General features: G+C 44.0%; 2 protein-coding genes across 2 annotated transcripts; both read right to left on the minus strand.

The window, feature by feature from the left end:
* Positions 1-479: 479 nt before the first annotated feature.
* Positions 480-5036, minus strand: LOC115616112 (myeloid protein 1). The gene is made up of 7 exons (XM_030504978.1): positions 4930-5036; positions 4298-4430; positions 3052-3203; positions 2350-2520; positions 1493-1607; positions 1134-1285; positions 480-717 (listed from the first exon to the last, which is right to left on the minus strand). The coding sequence occupies exons 1-7, from the start codon at positions 4973-4975 to the stop codon at positions 527-529; spliced, it is 960 nt and encodes a 319-aa protein (XP_030360838.1). The 5' UTR covers positions 4976-5036; the 3' UTR covers positions 480-526.
* Positions 5037-9931: 4895 nt separating this feature from the next.
* LECT2 (leukocyte cell derived chemotaxin 2) lies at positions 9932-12894 on the minus strand. Its single transcript, XM_030504979.1, has 4 exons — positions 12787-12894; positions 11298-11394; positions 11010-11155; positions 9932-10527 (listed from the first exon to the last, which is right to left on the minus strand). The coding sequence occupies exons 1-4, from the start codon at positions 12836-12838 to the stop codon at positions 10361-10363; spliced, it is 462 nt and encodes a 153-aa protein (XP_030360839.1). The 5' UTR covers positions 12839-12894; the 3' UTR covers positions 9932-10360.
* Positions 12895-20555: the final 7661 nt, after the last annotated feature.

Genomic DNA, 20555 nt, shown 5'->3' on the forward strand with positions numbered 1-20555 from the left:
CTAACAGTAATACGCCTTTTCTGCCACATGAGGGGGTGAGCTACTCATCATGCTGATTGTTCAGGCTGAGAAAGCTTGTACTTAGTCATTGCTAATTCCCCGCTTCTCTTGTAAATGCAAATTCTGACAAAAATCCTTTTTCCTTGTGTGGAGTCCCTTTTGCCATCCAGTAAAGACACCGGTTGTTCTGGTGTGACAACGCCAAACAGCATCTTTTATACCTTGTGGAGAGTTTCAATTTCACTCTATTCCTCAGTTCAGGTGCCCTCAAAATCTAAAATAATCTTTGTTTGCCAAGGTGTAATAGTTTGTCAATTAGCCTAAGATACAACATTCACAACAACTACAGGTACTTAAAACCCAGTACCTAATTGGTACATGGAACGTGTAGTAATGTTAGCACCTTGCAATATTATGTAAGGCTTAAAGTATCAAAGCGGTTGTAATATAAGCTGTTGTACATGAGAAGGAAAAACAACTTTTGGATGCTGAGATGAATTTATTTGGAATTTACTATGTTTCCATTTCACTCTCTTTGCCCTTTCCCCCTTTCAAGATTGCTAGTAGGATCTGAGCGATCGCAGTTCTCAACGTGAATGTGAGATGTGATCCCAGGAAATACTCTTTGCATTGGCAACATTCTCCCAAGGATTTGCCCCTTAGAAATCCTACCGTTGTATCTGATGGGGTGGATGCAGAGTAGTTTTACACAGAATCCTGGTGAAAACAAGAGGGAAAACATCCGATGACTGATAAAGCATTTGTTCTGTACTAACTCTATTTCAGAAATACGTTTTCTGTTGTGTACTTTCCACTGGGATATCAATAGTGGAAATACCAAAATAGCAAAGATGCTGCGGTCATAAAAAATAGATAGTGGTTGGAGTTGTTGGCTTGGTGGAAGAAGGAAGAGAAGGTGGGAATTCCTGCTTTAGTAAAGAGAAGAGCTCGAAGACATTCTTCAAAACTCAATGATTTGCATTCTAACATAGGAGCAAAAAGTTCTGCAGGTAAGTGGATAGGATGCAGTGTTTCAAAACATGTACCTTGCTTAACTACTTGGTTAGCTGCAAGGTAATACATCCTACATGACCTCAAGTCGAAGAAATGTTAAATGAACAGTAGTTGTTTACCTGATCCTCTGATTTGGACTCCATCATCAATGGAATTTCCATTGTGGAAGATTTTGATGGGTCCAGAGAGCTGGCCAGAAAAGGGAGCATAGACGTTTGCTCCATCAGAACAGATGACATCCACACCAGTGTGCTTTCCTTTGCCATTGCGTCTGAAAACAAACATGCAATTAGAGAAGTCTCTGGTCAGGCCTCATGGTCAGCACACATGGGCAGCCTGTCGTCGTGCTGCATTACCCCTGTAGTAAAAATGTTTCTTCATGTCCAACCTACGCCTTCAAAGCTTAAGTGACTAGAACAGGGTTCAACTCTATTTCAGTGGAGCAGCGATAAACCCCCACACGTTCCAATTCTAGTACCTTGGAGCTCCGTAGTATCCACAGCCATATTTATCACAGCCTCGGATCTCATTTGTAGGATTCCCGGAGCACAGTGTTGCCCAGTGTCTGTCTTCTTGTGGGAGTGGTGGAACAACTTTGAAATACAGAAACACAACACATCAAGGTTAACTTTTAGGTTGTAAGTGTGTTGTTTGTAACTACTGTGCTTTAACTTTAGTTAGGTAGGAACATTCGATACATTCCATATGTGTAATTGGATGTTTGCTCCACAAAACGTGTCATCCATTAGGAAATGTAAATAGAATGTACACCTAAGACTGGATTGTAATGTTTCTAGGTGAGGGTTGTCTCTCATAGGGAACACGCTTTAAAGACAAAAATTCAGGAGTATCGCAGTTCCTACAGGGTAATAGGAGGGATGGGAAAAGACTCAGTTTTGTTTCTTATTCTATGCCCAGGCTGATGGGACCAGGCTCCTCAAATCCTTTTCTCCATTACTACCAATGTAGTATTTGCATTTACAAAGAATCATCCCAAAGTCTGCTATAGATGTCATACTGAGAACACCTCAGTAGTTAAAAGTGTACAACCAAGAAGAGATGTCTGACTCAGTTTATTGCTGAGACCTGATGCTGCTGTGTCGTGGGGGGGCAATAAACACAAGCTCATATATTCTCCTCACTGTAACACCGCCTGCAGTCCTGTTATGCTGTATGTATAATGCATATTCTCTTCCTTTTGGATGTTGCTGTCAAGGAGGGGGATTATTGCTCTTTGATGTTGCTTTCCTTAATTGAAATTAATTAATAACTTCATTTTAATTCATTTTACTACTTATTGGGGGGGGGTGGGGGTGGTGTTTGCTGTTTTTTTACCAGGCGTAAGTAGATGAGTAGGATCGGAGTGGTCGCAGTTCTCAACATGGATGTGGGAGATAATGCCAGGAAATACTTTTTGCATTGGCAGCATTCTCCCGAGTTGTTGCCCTCTATGGATTTGGCCGTTGTACCGGATGGGGTGAATACAGACAAGCTTTACACAGTAACCTGGAAGAGACGGGAGAGGAAGCAAGGTCAGGAAACATCAGCTGCCTCTGATCTTGGGGTGAGCAAGAAACCTTCCGTGCCAGCCTCTTACTGGAGACTGTAGTGATGAAGCAGAAATGTGGTCAAGGTACCAACAATCCTGAAACAAAAATTACTGAATTTGCTGAGGAAGTGAGGAAAAGAGAGAGTTGGGACAGAAAACATCCTCTCAGCAAAACTGAGAGCTATTCCTGATACTTTATTTTTACTGCTTCCTTTTTTTGATCTAGGGTTGTTGTTTTCCTGCTACCTGTTTTTCAGCTCCTTTCTTCCCTCCTCTCCAAGAAAAGCATAGGAAAAGAACTACATCCTGCTGGTGCTGACTTCTGATATTTTGGAGCAGCAGCATAGTTGTACTTTAGTGGATGAACTAGAGAGGGTGTAAGATCAAGCAACAGTTTGCTTGAATTGAAGAGGCACAGAAACCTTACTCAAGTAGGTAAAATGATTACTTGTTCCTGCCTCACAAGGTATCTGCTGTTAATTACTTGCCTGATCCGCTGATTTGGACTCCATCATCGATGGCATTTCCGTTATGGAAGAATCGAATGGGTCCAGAGAGCTGCCCGCTGAAAGGAGCATACACTGTCGCTCCATCAGTGCAGATGACATCCACGCCAGCGTGCTTTCCTTTACCACTGTGCCTGAAAACACAAATATGGAATTAGAGGAGTCTGTCGGGCTTAACATCACATGTAGATATGTCAGTTAACACAGTAGGGTATCTGAAGCTTGTCTAAGAAATCTTTTGCATCTGCAATGAAATTGGAAAGAAACACTGGCTTTGATCCATCTTTATTGTAAAATGTTTGTATTACTCTAACCTTCATTAAGGGGGGGTGAGATTTCAGATTTTAAGGGTACTTTTAATTTTCCCATGTTCATGGTGTAGAAAAGTAGCCCTGTTCTACCCCAAAATACATCCTATTTTGGTATAAAATAGAATCTTACATTTGGCATTTTCTCACTTAGAGATCTGGAAGTTGCATGATGAGGATGGACACTTCTTACAGTGCCTGGGGAGAGAAGGTGACAGGAAAATGCAGGGAAGGCAGGAGCCATTCTATGCATAAAAGCATTTTTCAGGGAAATATAGCTTGTTCTGCTATGAGGTGCCTACTTAAAAATAATGATGCTGGCAGACCTTTAGCTTGTGTAAATTAATCTTCTTGGCATTCTTTTAAGCCATTGCTGAATTTTAGTTAAGTATCTGGTCTATAAGCATCAAGAATAGATGATTCAGATCCTTGAAATGCTTCCCATTTCCTCTACTCTGGCTGCTAATTCATGTAATGGTCTTGCTTCTTCCCCCATGGATCAGTTGGTAGCAGTGGTGTTACTGCACTTCTGTAAGATTGCCAAGTAATGTCCTGAAAATGAGTAAAAGGTCCTGCAGCCAACAATCTTCACTCATTAAGTGTCAACTCTGGTTAAACATTTCATTTAGGAAAGCAGCAGCAAACCCCAGTGCTCAGGTCAAGGGGTAATAGCTTCGAGCTGAAAGAGGGAAGACTGAGATGAGACATTAGGAAGAAGCTCTTCCCTGTGAGGGTGCTGAGGCGCTGGCACAGGGTGCCCAGAGAAGCTGTGGCTGCCCCATCCCTGGCAGTGTTCAAGGCCAGGTTGGACACAGGGGCTTGGAGCAACCTGCTCTAGTGGAAGGTGTCCCTGCCCCTGGCAGGGGGTTGGAACTGGATGAGCTTTAAGGTCCCTTTAACCCAAACGAGTCTGTGATTACCTGTCAGCACCGAAGTTGCCACAGCCGTATCTGTCACAGCCCCGGATCTTGTTGGTGGGGTTCCCACTGCAAATAGGGGCCCAGTGTCTGTGTTGTTGTTGGGGTGGGTGTGCGTCCAGCTGCGTGGCAAAAACTGCATGTGCAAAAGGGGAAAATAGGGAAAATTTAACCATATTCTTTGTACAGTACAAAAGAAAGTGTTAAGGTGCAAAATAGGGTGTTTAAAGCGGAAGACATGAGCTCATGGGAGTTTATAATTTCAGAATACAGGTAAAAGAACATGGTACAACCTGCTATATAGATTTGATCCTTTTTTCTTGGGGTCTTATTTTAAGGTACACACCCTAAAACCAAAGCAAGGCTGTGGATAAATGTTTTTAATATTAGTTTGTGAAAGAAGTCAAACTATTTTCACTTTCTTCATAAAACCTCTAAACACTTCAATATATGACTCTAAATGCACACCTAATTCAATGTTTTATAGTACCATAACTGTGCATATTACCATAATTCTTCATAAAACTACATTGAAAACCCCTTAGAATTATTTATGTTTGAGCAAATGTCATTAATTCATTAGTGTCTACCTAAAACCAGTCAAGACCAACTGCAATATAGAGATCTCAACTCACCAGTGGACACCAGGCTGACCAGGGCGACCAGGCTGAGAGCTGGCATTGTGTGGCTGGTTCACCGGTGTTCTTTGATCGGATCAAAGACATTGAGCAGTTGCTGCCTGGGGTATTTATGTGTTTTTGAAAGCCCAAGTCTGTTGTCTTGGCCAATCAGTCTTAGGCAAATCATTACAGCTCTGGGCAGATGCTGTTGCCATATTAGGCACTGAGGATGTCTACAAACAGTTGTTAGAACTGGTTGGGAAAGATGGATAAAATAAGTGGTCTCTTAGCACACAGTAACAGATGGAAACGAACAGTCCCACGTTTCAGGAAGCTCTGGGTGAAACGTTTCTTAACACCTTTTCTTTCCCCTCCTGAAGCAAGGACTCATTTAGGCCCAAAATGGTAGGAACTAATAATGTGGTCCAGAGGATTGAGTTGGAGGGAGAAACTCCACAGTGGAGGTAACCACTTCATCCACATTCCAGTACCTCCTCCTCAGGTGTATGTGCCATTAGAGCTTTCTAACACTGTGACAGAGAGCACATGAAGGTGTAATGTTTGCTGTAACATGAGTATTCATTGAGGCTGAGAAATACAGACACTTCTGCATGGAAACATGCCTTTTTTTCCCCTGTTCAGCTGAAACTGTCACCTAGCCTGGACTATGAAATCCATAAAGGCTTTTCGCTGAAACCATAGTTTTTGACAACTAAATTCTTATTAAAACATTTCCAAGTTCTGAAACAAACAGTTGCAAACCCAAGTTGCATGGAATAAGGTTTTTAAATGATTGATATAATATCTGCTTGATTTCAGCTCTTGTACTATTAAGCAGGATCCTTAATGTCTCTCTTAATCCTCCAGTTTGATTTTCTGCTCTACTTGCAGAAAAGCGTTAGGTTTTCTTTACAGACATGTCTTAGTCAATATGACATTTAAATGAATCATGGTGCTTTCTGATCCTGTCTGATGCTCCAAGTTAGAGAGACCTCTGGAAGTCCTGCAGGTTTTATTTGGAGGACGAACAGATGTCTCTGCTCACTTCCAGTTTGCAAAGACCATCTGTACATTGTGCTTTCTGCAAATCTCCATGGAATAAGCAACTGGAGACAAATTTTTCACTCGTGGTTCCAAGCTTTTTATTTACAGCCAATGTTACAAACAATCTTTTAGCCCTCCCTGGGGTTATTACAAGTGGCTTGGCTGATTTTACCCCTGCTGCTTTCTCCTCCATCCTGCCAGAAAGAACTGCTGTTATTCACACTCAAACATTTATATGAATGTTATGTCCCCTCAGTCTAGTTTTGATGGGGATTTTGGTTGTAATTTGCTCAATATAACAGAGTCTAGGCTTACAAAGGTGCTGGTAAGAGCTTTCAGTGCATATTCAGGATTTAGGGATGCTGCTTATCCCTGAGCTGAAAGACAGGGTTTGTGTGACCCTTGCCAGAAACAACCCTCTGGTTTTACCAAGGAAGAACTTGCAGCACCTCAATCCACTCTAGAATACCTTGCCAAGGAAAGGCTGGGTGTAAAGCCAGCCAAGCTGGAAGGCAGGAGGAGAGCAGTTCAACTCTGTTATAGGTGCACAGCCACTGAAAGCTCTTTTGAGTCCTGTTTTGCAGTCTGGTGCTTTGTAAAATGACTCTAAGCTACGTGTTCTTTACCATTTTTATTTCATTTCATTTGTGTTAGAGCTGATTCCAAATTGCTCATAGCTCTGTACAATTCCTATGTTTTCTCCATCAGAGATCTTCACAGCATCGTTTCTTGCTCTGTTCTTTCTAAAACATGTCAAAACGTCGTTTGCTACTATAATATATCTAATGCACTTCTGGTGAAGTATTCTTAACAAAAGAGTTTTCAGGGTATGATATTGCGGTTGCATTCCACATCTTCCCTGGGTGAGCTGGAAGCTGCAGACCTCTCCCCTTGGGCATGAGGAAGCGCTGAACCAAAGCTGGTGGGATTCCTGTGTTGGGCAACGGAGATGTTAATAGAACAGTTGGTAGGTGCAGTTGTGAAAGACACAAACTGGCTGCTGAGCACATTCTAACAGAAGGATATGGGACAACCAGCCAACGTTGCCCCACTTCCTTCCCTGTGGTGGGGAGTGGGTAAGGAGACAGAGAGGAGCCAGTGCTGTGAGGAGCACAGCAAGAGCAGGTGCGTTCACTTGGGAAATGCTGGCTGCTTTCTCCTGTATAAATGGTGAGAATTCCCCATTTTGCCCTTTTTATGTCAGTAGTAACTTCCTTGGCTATGTAAATCCATTGGAGGTCTTCTCATGGATCGAGCAAGAGTACAGTGGGCAAATGTGAGTGCTTGGGGTGATATCAACAGGCAGGGAATGAGTGAAGCCTGATACTGCCCAGGAGAAATGCCTACTTTGCTGTTCAGCCTTTCCAAAGGTGCTGTGACTGTGCTGTGTAAATGATGTGGTGTTTCAGGAGGGTACACTACCAGTTACCAGTGCTTTTGGATGAATGGTACCTGTCGTGCATATGTCCATAAACATTGCAAACGTTAGACTGGGCCCTCTTAATATACTAATTATCTTACCATTATTTCTTAATAAGAAAATTCAGATAGTAGAATGATGGAACAATGTTTTTGGAGGAATAGAAGCCAGAAAACTATGAGACACATGTGGGCAATGGTAGTGGACCCTGTGAGCAGAAACATCAGCAAAAGGCAGAGCCAACCCCCCAGCCAAGGCCTGTGGTTTCCTTCCAGCTGTGCTGCCATCCCCCTTTGATTGCCCGCAAGGGAGGGCTGGTTTCTCCATTGTTTCCTTTACACATGTTTCAGCTCAGGAAGATTCAGCCAACATCCAAAAACTGATGATTTGGTCCGTAAAGTCCTTCCTCTTTGCAACCTCTGTGGGGCTGTAGCCCTAGTGAATCGGATAAATGAGCACTGCACATCTTACTTCTTGGTCATGTTATAGTATCATCACTGCAGGTTGGCCAGGCTTGTCAGCAGGCAATTGGAAAGGCAAATTGTCTTCCTAGAGGATTCCAGAATAATTGGCTTTGTCCTCTTGGCTAGTCCAGTGTGTTTAGTGTGGGGACAAGTCAATGCTGAGCACTTATGTCCTGGCTGATCTGTGTACAATATGTTATTAAAGAACCTTAAAAGCTGCTTCTCTGAAAAATGAACAAGTATTATAAAACAAAGTACATTCTAAAAATTAACTGTAGCAGAATTCACTGGTACAATTAGCAGCATAAGCTTTCATGGTGAAAATCAAGCTGGCACAGCGTAAACCAAACTGCACTCACTATTTGTTCAGGCTTCTGATGGTGGACAAGGCTGAGATAAGAGGAATTTTGCCTCTGATTAACTAAGCTTTGTGTGCATGGTTTATATTGTAGTATCTCTGGAAAGTCAGCAGGTTGCGCTAGCTGATCAGCCAAAAGACATGGCTGGGTATGTCATTCCAAGTAGGTAGCTGGGTGTAGCAGATCTGAGTATGTTGCCTTTCTCCTTTTGAAAGTATAAGCTGAAGATGCAGCTGAACTTGTGCTGATGCACAAGTCTGATTGAAGACTCCATCTCTGACTTATTTTGCTTTTACTAACATACTTGCAAAGCCTGAGTTAGGCAGGTTTTTATGAGGATTGAAGAACACAATCTTTTTGCTACCTATGTCCTATCTCATGGGGAGGCCAAAGCTCTGACTGAACCCTACAGAAGTCCTTTGGCACCTGGGGAAGCAGAAGGGTATAGTGTAGATTTGAGTCACAGTTTTAGGCGGTTAGTCTGGGACCTTGTGGTAAAAACCTGTAAAATAAAAGGGATAACAATAGAAGGATCCCTGCAGAACTGATGCAGAAACAGAGCAATTCTGCATGGCTCTTCCCTGAAAAGCCTTGTTGCACAGGTTACTTCCTCCAGCATCCTCTTTCCTCACCTTGAATATTTCTAGATCTGTGCATTTTACCAGCCCTTTATTTCCTTCCCAGAGTCAGCTACAAATTGTCTTTTCTCTTCCTTTACAGCCGGTTATCTTTTTACTAGACTGAAAAGATAAAGCTGGATTTACTTATGCTGTGTGCCTCAACTGCTCTGTAACCTAAAGCGGTAAGTGTATTCACTGTTTCCTCCCTGCTGCTGGGTGACAGCCCCAGCTAAACTGGAAGCTTTAGTGTTTGCCCTGTATCTCTCTCAGGAGCATCCTGCATCTCAAAGCACTGCACCTCCCTGTGCTGCTGGAAAAGCTCAGGCTAAATAATAGCTTCCTGAAGAGGGTTTGTGAAGCCAGCCTGTGGGGAACACCACAAAAACACTGGGCTGCTGTCCTTAATGTACAAGTGGAAATGTTTCTGAAACTGAAATGTTTCTGCTTTCAGTATAAGGGAAAGTGGTTTTTTTCACTGCAAATTCAATTGTATTGGCTCTCCTGCAGTGCCTGGTTACTATCTGTCCCTGCAGTATATTTATAGGGACATGCTGATTTTTCACTCATAGCAAAATTAAAGTGGTTCCCGTGGGAGGTGAATGGGACATGGCACATTAAGCACTTCTCACAGATGTAGTGAGTATCTTCCTGTAGTTTCTTAGGAGCAACAAACCTGCTGTCAGGACACACGCAGCTCGCACTGAAGCAGCTTATCAGAGGCTGCAGTTGTGTTGGTAAATAAGTGAGCCTGCGGCGCTTGTAAAGCCATTTAGCTCTTGAGACTCCCAGTAGCATGTTGGTAGTCTTGGCCTGAAAAGCCCTGTCCTGTTAACAAGAGCTTGTTGTCCCAGGAAAGTCTTCAGCTGATTTACTAATGGAAAGAAATGCCTCACTTGGACAAAAGGCAGCCCGAGTGTGCCAAGGCAATGCTGAAGCAGGAGTCTGGGGAAAAGGAATGAGTTACTTCATTAATGGTGGTTTATGTTTTTGGTGATGGGCCCCAGGAAAGATTTAGGTTTCAGCTTTATACACAATTTTTTCTCCCCAGCTGTATTAAAAAAGCAGAACCCACCCCAAACTCTGTGACAGCACCAGAGGAATTCAAAGCCGTTTGTAGTGAAGCAGCCCTTTAATAATGTGATTTTCCATATGCAAGTACAAGTGATATTTCTGGCTTATTGAAGAAATCTTCATGTTTGGCTGCAAAGGGAGAAGGGAAGTCCAAGAGGAGGGAGCTGCAGCTGAGCATCGAGGGTCCACGACCTCCCAGCCACCCCGTTCCCCACTGCTTCAGCCTTCACCTGTGAGGTCCGTGACATGCAATATATGATAACAGTGTTAAAGCATGTGTTATACCTTACTCTGAGCCTATTTATGTTCAGATGACCACCAGCATTTTGCTCATGCATACTTTTTAGGTGGAACATCCATTTGAGACTCAGTAGCTTCCACTTTACTAGAGTGGTTACCTCTGCCCAAGCAATTTAATGAGTACAAATGGGGGGCTGAAGGCTTTGCCCGTGATACGCAGCCTCCTGTTTACAGGTTGGGAGTAGGATCTGTTGAGTCACAGTTCTGGATGTGGACATGGGATATAATTCCTCGGTAGACCTTCTGCATGGGCAGCAGGACGCCAATTTTCTCCCCCTTCCTGATCAGGCCGCTGACCTTGATGGGTTTGATGTAAAACATCTTAATGCAGAATCCTGTTAACGGGAGAGAAAAGAGAGGGAAACTTGCTCCTATGAAATGGTTTAAGAGCCTGGCAAAGTCATAATGTTCAGTAGCACAATGCAAATGACAATAAAATTATAAGAGATTGAGCAGCAGAAAAAGTTACAGAAAATACGATGATGCTCCTATAGCACCAAGAAGAGAACAGGAAATTACTTAACAGAGGAAGGTGGGGAAGGGAGTTAAGATGGGTTCCTTTAATTATCCAAAATGTGCAAAAGGACCAGCTTCATTCTTTGACTTTTATAATAGATGTGACATGCTGTAACCTCTGCAATCAATTTTCCTGCATTAACAGAGCCTGGGTTTCTGAGTTACAGCTCTCACTTGGATTCATGTGCAAGCAGACGTGGCTTGAGTTGGGGTCATGATTTTTGGGTTGGTTTAAAGCTCTATAAATGAATCGAAGTATTTTGCAACGAGGCTTTGCAAGACACACGTTTTAGCTCTGTACCTGATCCTGACAGCTGAACTCCGTTGTCGATGGCATTGTTGTTTCCATAGGGCCTGGCTCGTTTGTCAATGTTCCCTGTGAAGGGTGCGTACACCACCGAGCCGTCCTCACACACCACATCCACTCCCTTGTGCTTCCTTGCCCCTCTGAAGAAGAAGAGCAAGGTGGGTTAGCCCACAGCAGGGCACCTTTGCAGCTAGAAACCCCCCTCTTGCCCATTTTCTCATGCTCATTCCTGTTTTAAGGAAGTTTTAAGCACAGCCATCTCCCACAATCCCAGCCCAGAACCTGGGGTAATTGTATCCACCACAGCCATGGGAGTCACAGCCTCTGATTTTGTTTGAGGGTTGACCGGAGCAGATTTTGGCCCATTGTGCTGCAGTAGCTGAAAAAGAAGAACAGAGAAGAGCAGAAGATGAAAGCCACAAGCTAGAAATGGGATTTTCCTGCTTGTGTTGTTTAATCAACAGCAAGTTCCCTTTGGACTTCGCTGTAATCATGTATCAGGCTTCTGCGAACTAGAAGGTTGCTCATCTTTTAATGCAAGTTAATATTAGAAATGCAATGAAACAACATTCTTTTGTTTTATGCTTTTTCCAGTGATGTTTGAGGGTACTTACAGCAGAAACCTCAAAGCAGAAATGCAGAACAAATAGATCTGGAGGGGACATCATGGGATGACCCACTCATCTCCCACCGCCCCAGGGCAGATGGGCTGTGCTGCACTCACATGCCAGGCATGAGGCTGGAGCTATGGGATCTCTCTGCCTGGAAGGTGAGCTGAGCCACCAGGATTTTGGGATACTGAACTGTAAAAAATAGGGCCAAGAGAGACCCACCAAGTCCATTCCTATTCTCTAATGTGGGATCCAGTCACAAATACAAGCTGCCATCCACCTTTTACTGGTTTCATTTTCTACCTCCCAGCATTTCTATATCACTGTTTCAAAGTAGCAGCAAGTAGGGGATTAGAGGAACCTCCTCCTATTTTTTATTCCAGACTCCAGCTATCACCACCCACAGTCAAATCCATGCTGGTGCTACAGCCCTGATGATGTCTGAGAGATGGAAAACATAGGAGAGAAGGGGAGAAAGGCAAGCCCTGCCTTGGTACCTTCTACACACCTCTGACAGCCCTGCTCCCCTCCCAGAACTACCAGGGCTTCCCACAGGATGCTTTGGCAAGAATGGGGCTGGGAAGAAGAAATGATCTGGGGCTTATTGGTGTGTGTGGACAGCTCGGCAGAGACCATCCCTGTTGGTCTTGGGAGTATACACAGAGGAAATGATGTGCTGGCACTGAAGGTCTGGTGCTACAAGGCTGCAGGAAACCTCTAATGCCTTCCTCAAGCAAAGCAACCCTTTGTTCTAGGTAGTCTTCACTTATTTTAATGAATTGTGTATTCTTTGTCAAATCAAAGGTGATGACACTAAACACTGAAACATCTCTGGGAACACTCTAAGCTCAGCGGGCTGATCTTTAAGGGGAAGGCTTGCGAGAAAACATGCATGCTGTTAGTAATCGATGTGCCTCGACTGATTCTTTCTTATTCAATCAGTGTTATTACTCCAACAAAATCTTGCCACAACTCTTTACCATATCTAAAAAGGATTTTTCCATGGAGGTTTCTATGCAATAAGAGAAGGGTGGTTTTCCAAAGCAAAAAATGTCAGAGAACAAATCAGTTCCTAAACCCTTACAGCTACACCTCATTGAAAGCAAGACAAAGAGGGCAGGTTACAATGAGTAATGTTTACTAAAATTGAGGCAACTCACCACTGGAGATCACAATCATGAGGATGACTGCTGTGACTCTGTGCATTGTCATGTCGCCTCGAGAGCTCCGCTTTCAAAGTGAAAGGTCCAAAATACTTTGTTTTCTATTTATACTCTACAAAATTTGGCTGTATCCAAATTTTTCCAGCCAATCAGGGAATTTATGTGGCCTCAGTTCTCTTGTATACAGACTCAGGCCAAGAACAAGAACTGAGAGCAGCCCTTGAGGTGTACCAACAGCTCCGCGGAGCAGTCATGTAGAGGATCCAACCTATTGTGCAACAGCAGCTGCATGCTTTTGTTTGGCTTTCTGTACAATGAAACCATGAATATTAAACCCAAATTTTAAGGTCAATTTGTAACTATTCCTGCCCTGTTGCGCAATCCTGAAGATGACATGGGTGGAGAAGGGAAAAGAGTTCACATGAACTTAACAACATATCTGGGCAGATGGATACCTTGCTCTCACACCATGGCTGTTGCTTTATGGAAGGAAGGTGGACACAGCACTTGAGCATCACAGCCAGGCTCATATTGGAAACATCTGATTAGGCAACTCATGAAATGAGACCTTTGTACCCCAGTTTTATTAGCCAGCTTCATTAATGCATCCCAGATATTGCCGTGTACTGCTGCTGACCCTACATCATTAACAGTGGGAGAGACAGATGTTTACAATCTTCACTGGGCCTGAACAAAAAATGTTATAAAGCCTATAATATTGTGGCTAAGCAAGATTACGGGAAAAAGAAGAAGAAGAGAACACTGGAGCATGAACAAGGCCACCTCAAGCGTTGTTTCTGGGAAGGGAGGGAATGCGTTGCCCTGGTTTATAGCCAGGAGCTGGAAGTCCTTTGTGTTCTTGGCTCTTTGGTTGCCCGGTCTGTGCTGCTGGGATCCACTGACCGCTTCATTTCTCTGTGCAATTAAAAACTGGGAACCCAAGTTAGATACAGCTTCAGGTCAGGGCTCTCGGCCAGGATGCTGTGCCCGCGCTGTCTCTCTTTCCGGGCACTGAATGTGTGAAGACTGGCTCTGCATCCCAAAATAGAACCAAGAGCAGTTCTGCGCCACAGGATTCAAACCTCATCTTTGTCATAGCATCACGGAGTGGTTTGGGTTGGAAGGGACTTTAAAGCTCATCCAGTCCCAGCGCCCTGCCACGGGCAGGGACACCTTCCCCTAGAGCAGGTTGCTCCAAGCCCCTGTGTCCAATCTGGCCTTGAACACTGCCAGGGATGGGGCAGCCACAGCTTCTCTGGGCACCCTGTGCCAGCGCCTCAGCACCCTCACAGGGAAGAGCTTCTGCCTAATAACACGGCTCCCTGCACTTTTTTGGCTTTGTTTTGATTTTGCTAACTGGGTTGAAAAGTTTTTACAGAACTGAGTGAATTAAACATAGTAAGACTAAATCATTTTGCTGACATTTTACATTGTACCTGGAGATAGCAATAAGGGATGTAAGGAGTGCTTAATGTAGATTGTGTGTGAACTGTGAAAGAGCAGCAGGTGCTTCACTCACCTCTGTGCCCACCATGCTGCATTTCATGGGGTTTACAGCCTTATTCTGTGTCTGAACAACAGTCCAAGGACTGAAGCAATGTACATGACTTACCAGTTTCTTCACATTTTGCTTGTTGCTGGCTGTAGCCAAAGGTGGGGTTTTTTTTCTTGGCAGCAAATCGAGTTGCAGAAAGGTGGCAGCAATTTGCAGTTGATTTTGCATTGCTGGCAGGTGAAAGAGTTAAAGCAGGACAGGGAGAGAAAAGCCAAGGGTAGACTCTGTTTGACGCATGTGATGAAGGGCTTCTTCCTTGGGGAGGAGATGGGCAAACCATATGGGAGGTAAGTGAGGCAGAGCTTTTCCTCATCTCTCATGGTGCTGGAAGCCACTTAGAAAGAGGTAAAACGTGTGTATTAGATAGCATGCATGTATGGAGGGGAATAAAACCCACAAAATTACCCCAAACACTGCAGCTTTGCAGGACACCTGTGGCTTATGAATAGCCACTGTGCTGTATTTGCGGTGATGCTGGGGGTAGGGGAGGTCTTGCTTGCAAAGGGGTGAATAGTAGCAAAATGGTAAACTACTCATATGCAAGTAAGTGCTGCAGCACAATCAAATTAAATGTAGTTTGAATGAGATTAAATTCAAAGGACAATGACTTAAATCCTAGCTCCAAAACTCATCAAACTCACTAAAAGCAATTTCCAAACTTGTAACCATGCTGGGATCTAATAAAGTTTTCATTAAAAAGGAAGTGTTTGACTCAGCCTGTCACTTAGCAATGTAAGGGCTTTTTTTCCCCTGCTATGGAAGGGATGCAAATAGCTGTAATATCTGTAATAGTTTCCTTTCTGTTTTACCAAGGCATGGCTGAGTTTGTTGGCAACCCTCTAAAGGCTGTGAATTCCTAAGTAACTTATGCAAAAATGCTCTTTGCTCCTCCCTCCCACCCCTTCAAATTTGAGCTTTTACTAATCCAGGTATGCTGCAGCTCACAGCCTGCTTTGGTCTTTGCTTTACCAGAATTACCCAACATATAAACCCAATAGACAGGAGCCTTCTTATGTTCCATTTAGTTCTTCTATTCAGTTGTGGCTGCCTCATCCCTGGCAGTGTTCAAGGCCAGGTTGGACACAGGGGCTTGGAGCAACCTGCTCTAGTGGAAGGTGTCCCTGCCCATGGCAGGGCGCTGGGACTGGATGATCTTTAAAGTCCCCTCCAACACAAACCATTCTATGATTCTATTCATAACATATATTCCAGTTACACCTAAATATGCTTTAAAAGCCTTCAGATTCAAATAGAGTGAAATCCCTGTGTACAGGTAGGTTGCAGTGGAGAGGGCAGTTTGGTTACTGAAATGTCAGGTTTTGGAAATATCCAGGTTTTGCAAGATCCTACTTTAATTTCTAACATGAAATTAAAGGAAGTGAGCCCTGAAGCATGGTACTGCAGATGTCTATTGCCAACATCTTTGTTTTCTTCTCTTTTTTTGTTGATGGTGGCAAATGCCGCACATGAGCTATTCAAGAAGGGGGTGAATTATAACTCCATATGCCAGCACACTTTCGCTCTTGATATGCTGGGTTGTGTTGACCATGTTTCCTAGACACTACTGAGTGCATAAACCAGGGCCTGAATTGGTTAAAAAACTGTTTGTGTGGATAACAACTTATTGCTTCTGTTCATTATGCTTATTAAAAGTAAATAAATTGGAAGAAAAGAGCATTGTAGAGAAACTCTGGTGTCCAAAAGCAGCTTTTCCATCTCCCTTCTCTGATAACATCCTGGACTTTGAAAGAAATAGGAACCAGTTTATCACCAAAAAGTCTTTTTTTAATTATTCTTTTTATTTATTTTAAGAGGAAACATTTCTGTTGTTAGCATGTAATGGATTCCTGAAATGCAGCACCCAGCTGGTGTAATGGGCACTGAGGGAACGGCTGGTAATGAAACCCAATGTAGCTAATGAGTGTAATTTGGAGACTTTATTGCAGAGTTTCGTGGCGGGGAAAAGTTTAGAAACATTCAGCCTGTGGAAAAGCAGGGTTTTGTGGTTCCTCAGAAAGCCTTGCTTCAATCTATAGAAACACATAGTGGGTTTTTATTAGCCAATGTGAGCAACTGAAGATGCTGTGTGCAATCATGAATACACACTTGTCTCACAGTGCTTCCTGAGCTGATGGAGAGCCACCTCCAGGCTGTCCCACAAGGTGCCTCTCCAAACCCAAAGTGTCACTCTGCACCTTAATTTAGGCCGTTCTTAGCTTGAAACCCTGCAGTTTACTGTGCAGAGCTGCCTGTTTGCTCTTGCAGAAAGAAATTCCTTTGAGTTCCTGGTTCCCTGTCAGCACTGGGGTGCGATGGGATGAGCTGCACAGTCCCATGTCACTTCCTTCCTGCTGCAGTGTGTTGGCACCAAGATGCTCCTCATGTCCCACGGTAGTGGTCACTCTCTGCGTATTTTGCATCAGTTGTCTCTGCTCTTGTTCTGTTGCTGGGTTTGGGAGTATTTGGAGATGTTTATTTCTTCAAAAAAAACAACCCCTATTGAGCAAGAGGTCATCTTGGTACAGCTGGGATCATCTTGGAGAAGCCCATAGCAACCTAGTGCCAGCCAGGTCTTGGCTTTGGACACCTGAGAACCAGGGGAGGGCAGTGATCACCCTCCAGAGCATAAGGTGTTCATGAGATGAAATGGACTGTGCAGGGGGTGGTGAAAATGCCACTGCTCTCTGATGGAAAGCAGATGAAGACTGTCCTGCTGAGCAGCCCGTCCTTATCTCCCTGGGTCTTTATATCTGTGTATATAGATAGAGACAAAATGTCTCTGTGTGTGTATACTTACCACCTGTACTGCTCCTTTTTTGACGAAGGGAAGCCCAACCTTAGTGGTGGGTTTTATGGGGATGTTCATCAGCATCTGCTCACTGGGACTGGGATGAACTGGTGTGCACAGGTACCCAGCGTCCAGGATCAGCCCACAACCATCTCCTCAGTACTTTGGCATTACCAGCAAGGAGAACTGCAGTGTACTGGATCTTTAAATATGAAAGCACATAAAAATGACTATAAAATAAATGATACAGCTGTTGTGGTGATTGTTACTCCTTTGTGTCCAGCAGATCTTCTTTTACCCTTTAAGAGGAGCTGTTGTTGGGTTTTAAAACGCTGCAGGCAGAAAATGTGGTGCAGGCCTGAGGTTGGTTTTGCTGATAGGCAAAGAGAGATGCCATCTCTCCCCCTTACCCTGTCCTCACTAAAATAAAGAATGTGTGGGAATGGTCTCTTGGCAGGTCTCTGAACGGAAACCATATAATTATAAACCACTGTCTAGCCTAAAGGACTGCTCAGTGTTCAAGCTATCGTATTTCCACGGCTCATTCAAAGGTATTTTTAGTGTTGGTGGAAAAAGTTGCTGACTCTAGGTCAAGTAGAATCCCTCCTGAAACCTATGGTCCTGATTCGGGAAATTAACCATTTGCTTAAATGGTATTAAGAAGCCTCTCTCCCTTCCTCTGCCCAAGCCCAAACCTCAGAGTTGAGATGAGCACATCCAGGGTCCCCCTTGATGCGTTTGAGGTGTGACACCTTAAATGCCACTTCCAGCAGTATCAGCGCCCACGCTGCTGAACATGTACTTCAGGTTTCTTCTACATGTACTTCTACACTGCACCACTACGAGAGGGTTTGCAAGTAACTCCTCCTTGAACCATTAAACCTGGTTTATCGCCTGTCCTTATACTTTATTGCCTGGTTGCTGATAACTTTGCTGTATGGCTTCTCTTGGAAAACAGCCTTTCCTGCTAGGCATTTCCTTCCTTTGGTGTATGGGGTTAATTAAAACCTCACTAGGATATGTTGCTCTGCAACGAGGGAAGCTTTCTTTTGCGTTTTAAGAAGCAATTAAGTGTCTGCAGGTAGACTGCATGTTCCTGCAGCTCTGGCAAAGGAATTCCTACTTGTTTGCGAGGTCCTACTTGGACACACAGCTTTGTTTAGTCAGTTGTATTGTGAAATGGGGGACACATGCTTCTGGAAAAGTTCATGGACTAATGGTTTGTTACGGAAAACCCCAAGCACTTTATCTCAGGCCATGATTATCCAGCTCAGGAGCTGGATGATGCCTCTCTGTTTTGCCCCATTTCCCTTCAGAAGTAGAACATGTCCCACCAAGAGATGTGGGGTGAGTCCAGCTCGCACAGGGCTGTGGATCCCCAAAACCTGGTGCGGGGGGAGGATGCACATTTGAGCTGGCTGGTGGGTGCTCACAGAGCAGTGAGAGGTGCTTGGCCCCTCTCTGGCCTTTCCGACCCAGATGTGCCCATACCGGGAGCGTTGGATGCATCTCCCCCTTTTGCTCCTGGATGCTGTTGTGAGGCTGTCCCCTGAGCCACTCTGGATACCTAGGCTAAACGATGTTTAATTTTAATCATTGCTGAAAGCAAACTTAACTGCACATTTACTCCTAGTTGTGGCTGATGCCAGATGTATCATTTCGGGTACCTGGAGCACAATTTGCACCACTGCTCTCCTCTAACTGGGAGGAGAGCTGCTTTGAGCCATGTTGTGGCTTCATCTGTGCTGTACAATTGGCAAGATAGCTAATTAATTTCTCTTGTACAAGACAACATATAATGTGAACAGCTTGTCTAAAGGAGTCCCTTAGGCAGTGTCCGGCAGAGGGTGCAATGGCTTTTCACATCTGCAGAGCTGGCTTTCGGGGAAGGGATGTCCTCATTCCTCACTTCTGTTTGTTTTTAAAGGGAAAAAGAGATTGCAGAGGACTTTTGTTCCCATAAAACTGAAATTATTTAATGCCCCCATCAAAAACAATCTACTTAATTTTAGAGAAAAGTATAGCAGTATTATAGTTCCTTCAGAAAACACTCTATCTGCGTGAAAAGTTGTCAATGTGCACCTAACAGGTCGTTTATAAGTGTCCTTTTACGTTTAATTTTATATACTTTCACATATCAAATTGTGTTGGGTTTGTTAACGTTTGGTAATGCTTTTTGGAGTCTGCTCTTCCCAGTGTTTGTAGCAAGGGCAGGATGTTGCTTTCTCCATGTTACAAGTGCTTGGTATTACAGATGCCACAGGAGAACATAACCCGGTGGATCACCTGAATCTTTAGGTTCTTGGCTTCAAAATGCTCTGTGCAAAATGAGTTCTCCTTTAACTCAAGTACAAAATGTCTCCCAGTGCTCAATGGCTGCTTCTTCCAGACTCTGTATAGACTGACACAAGCTTTTTCCCTGGAATAACAGTAGTTGGGCAGGAGGAACCTGACACCACAATTACAAAGCCCTCCTTTGTAGGACTGGGTTCAGAAGTCGCTTGGTTATGATCCTTATATCAACCTGTGCTGATCCTTATATCAACTTGTGAATAATTTCTCTGCCACAAAGGTCAGCCAAGCAGTGATGGAGAGTTGCCAGGGGTCAAGCAGTCGCTTTGGCCAGCAAAGTCTGGTTTTGGGGGGTTGTTTTAAGCAAAAACCAACAACAAACCCAGCACTGGTCCTGCAAAAAGCCAGCAGGTGATTTGCCCCTGCTTGTGCAGGAGCAGACTGGTGTGAGTTGGGCAGCCTCACTACACCTTTGTATGCTGACACCCAGTGAGAAGTGGAGAGGATAATTTCACTAGATTACAGCCCAGGTCTTGATGTTGAAGGCTGAGTTGATCAAGGCCTTGTTATTCTTCTAGCAATGGGCTGTTGTGCCAAGTTCACCCACTGGTGAGCAGCACGACACAAGTGCCAAGTCTCCAGAAGGTTCCCAATCCCTTTACAGCGGGATGGGGATTTATTCATTTTATAGTGCCAGTTATGATTGACAGAAATTGGCATGAGTATAATGAGGACTGCTGCAAAAATGATCTAAGGGTTTGCAAACTCTGCTCTTTGTAAACATCCAACATGTAAACTGTACATCTCAAATGGGATTGGGCTTTCATGGTCTTTCTAAGACCTGGAACATCGTAACTCAGTGCAGCCTAATTGGATTCAGCCTCCTAAATCAAGCCTATATTCTCTTTTTAATGAGCTGCAGATTCTTGCAAAGATTATTGATGGGATATCAGTGGTTGTGTTGAGTAATGCTCCAAATTCATTCCTCTTGCAAAGGGAGAGAGAGCCAAGGCCTTGGCAATGCTGTGTGCTGGCTGCACCCAGGCCGAGCACCCCTCATCGCCTCGGCTGCTCTAACAGCCGTGTGCACCAATCTAATGAGGGCCAAAAAGTGATCTAATTCCTGCAGGA

This window comes from Strigops habroptila, chromosome 12, assembly GCF_004027225.2.
Source record: "Strigops habroptila isolate Jane chromosome 12, bStrHab1.2.pri, whole genome shotgun sequence".
NCBI classification, from domain to species: Eukaryota; Metazoa; Chordata; class Aves; order Psittaciformes; family Psittacidae; genus Strigops; species Strigops habroptila.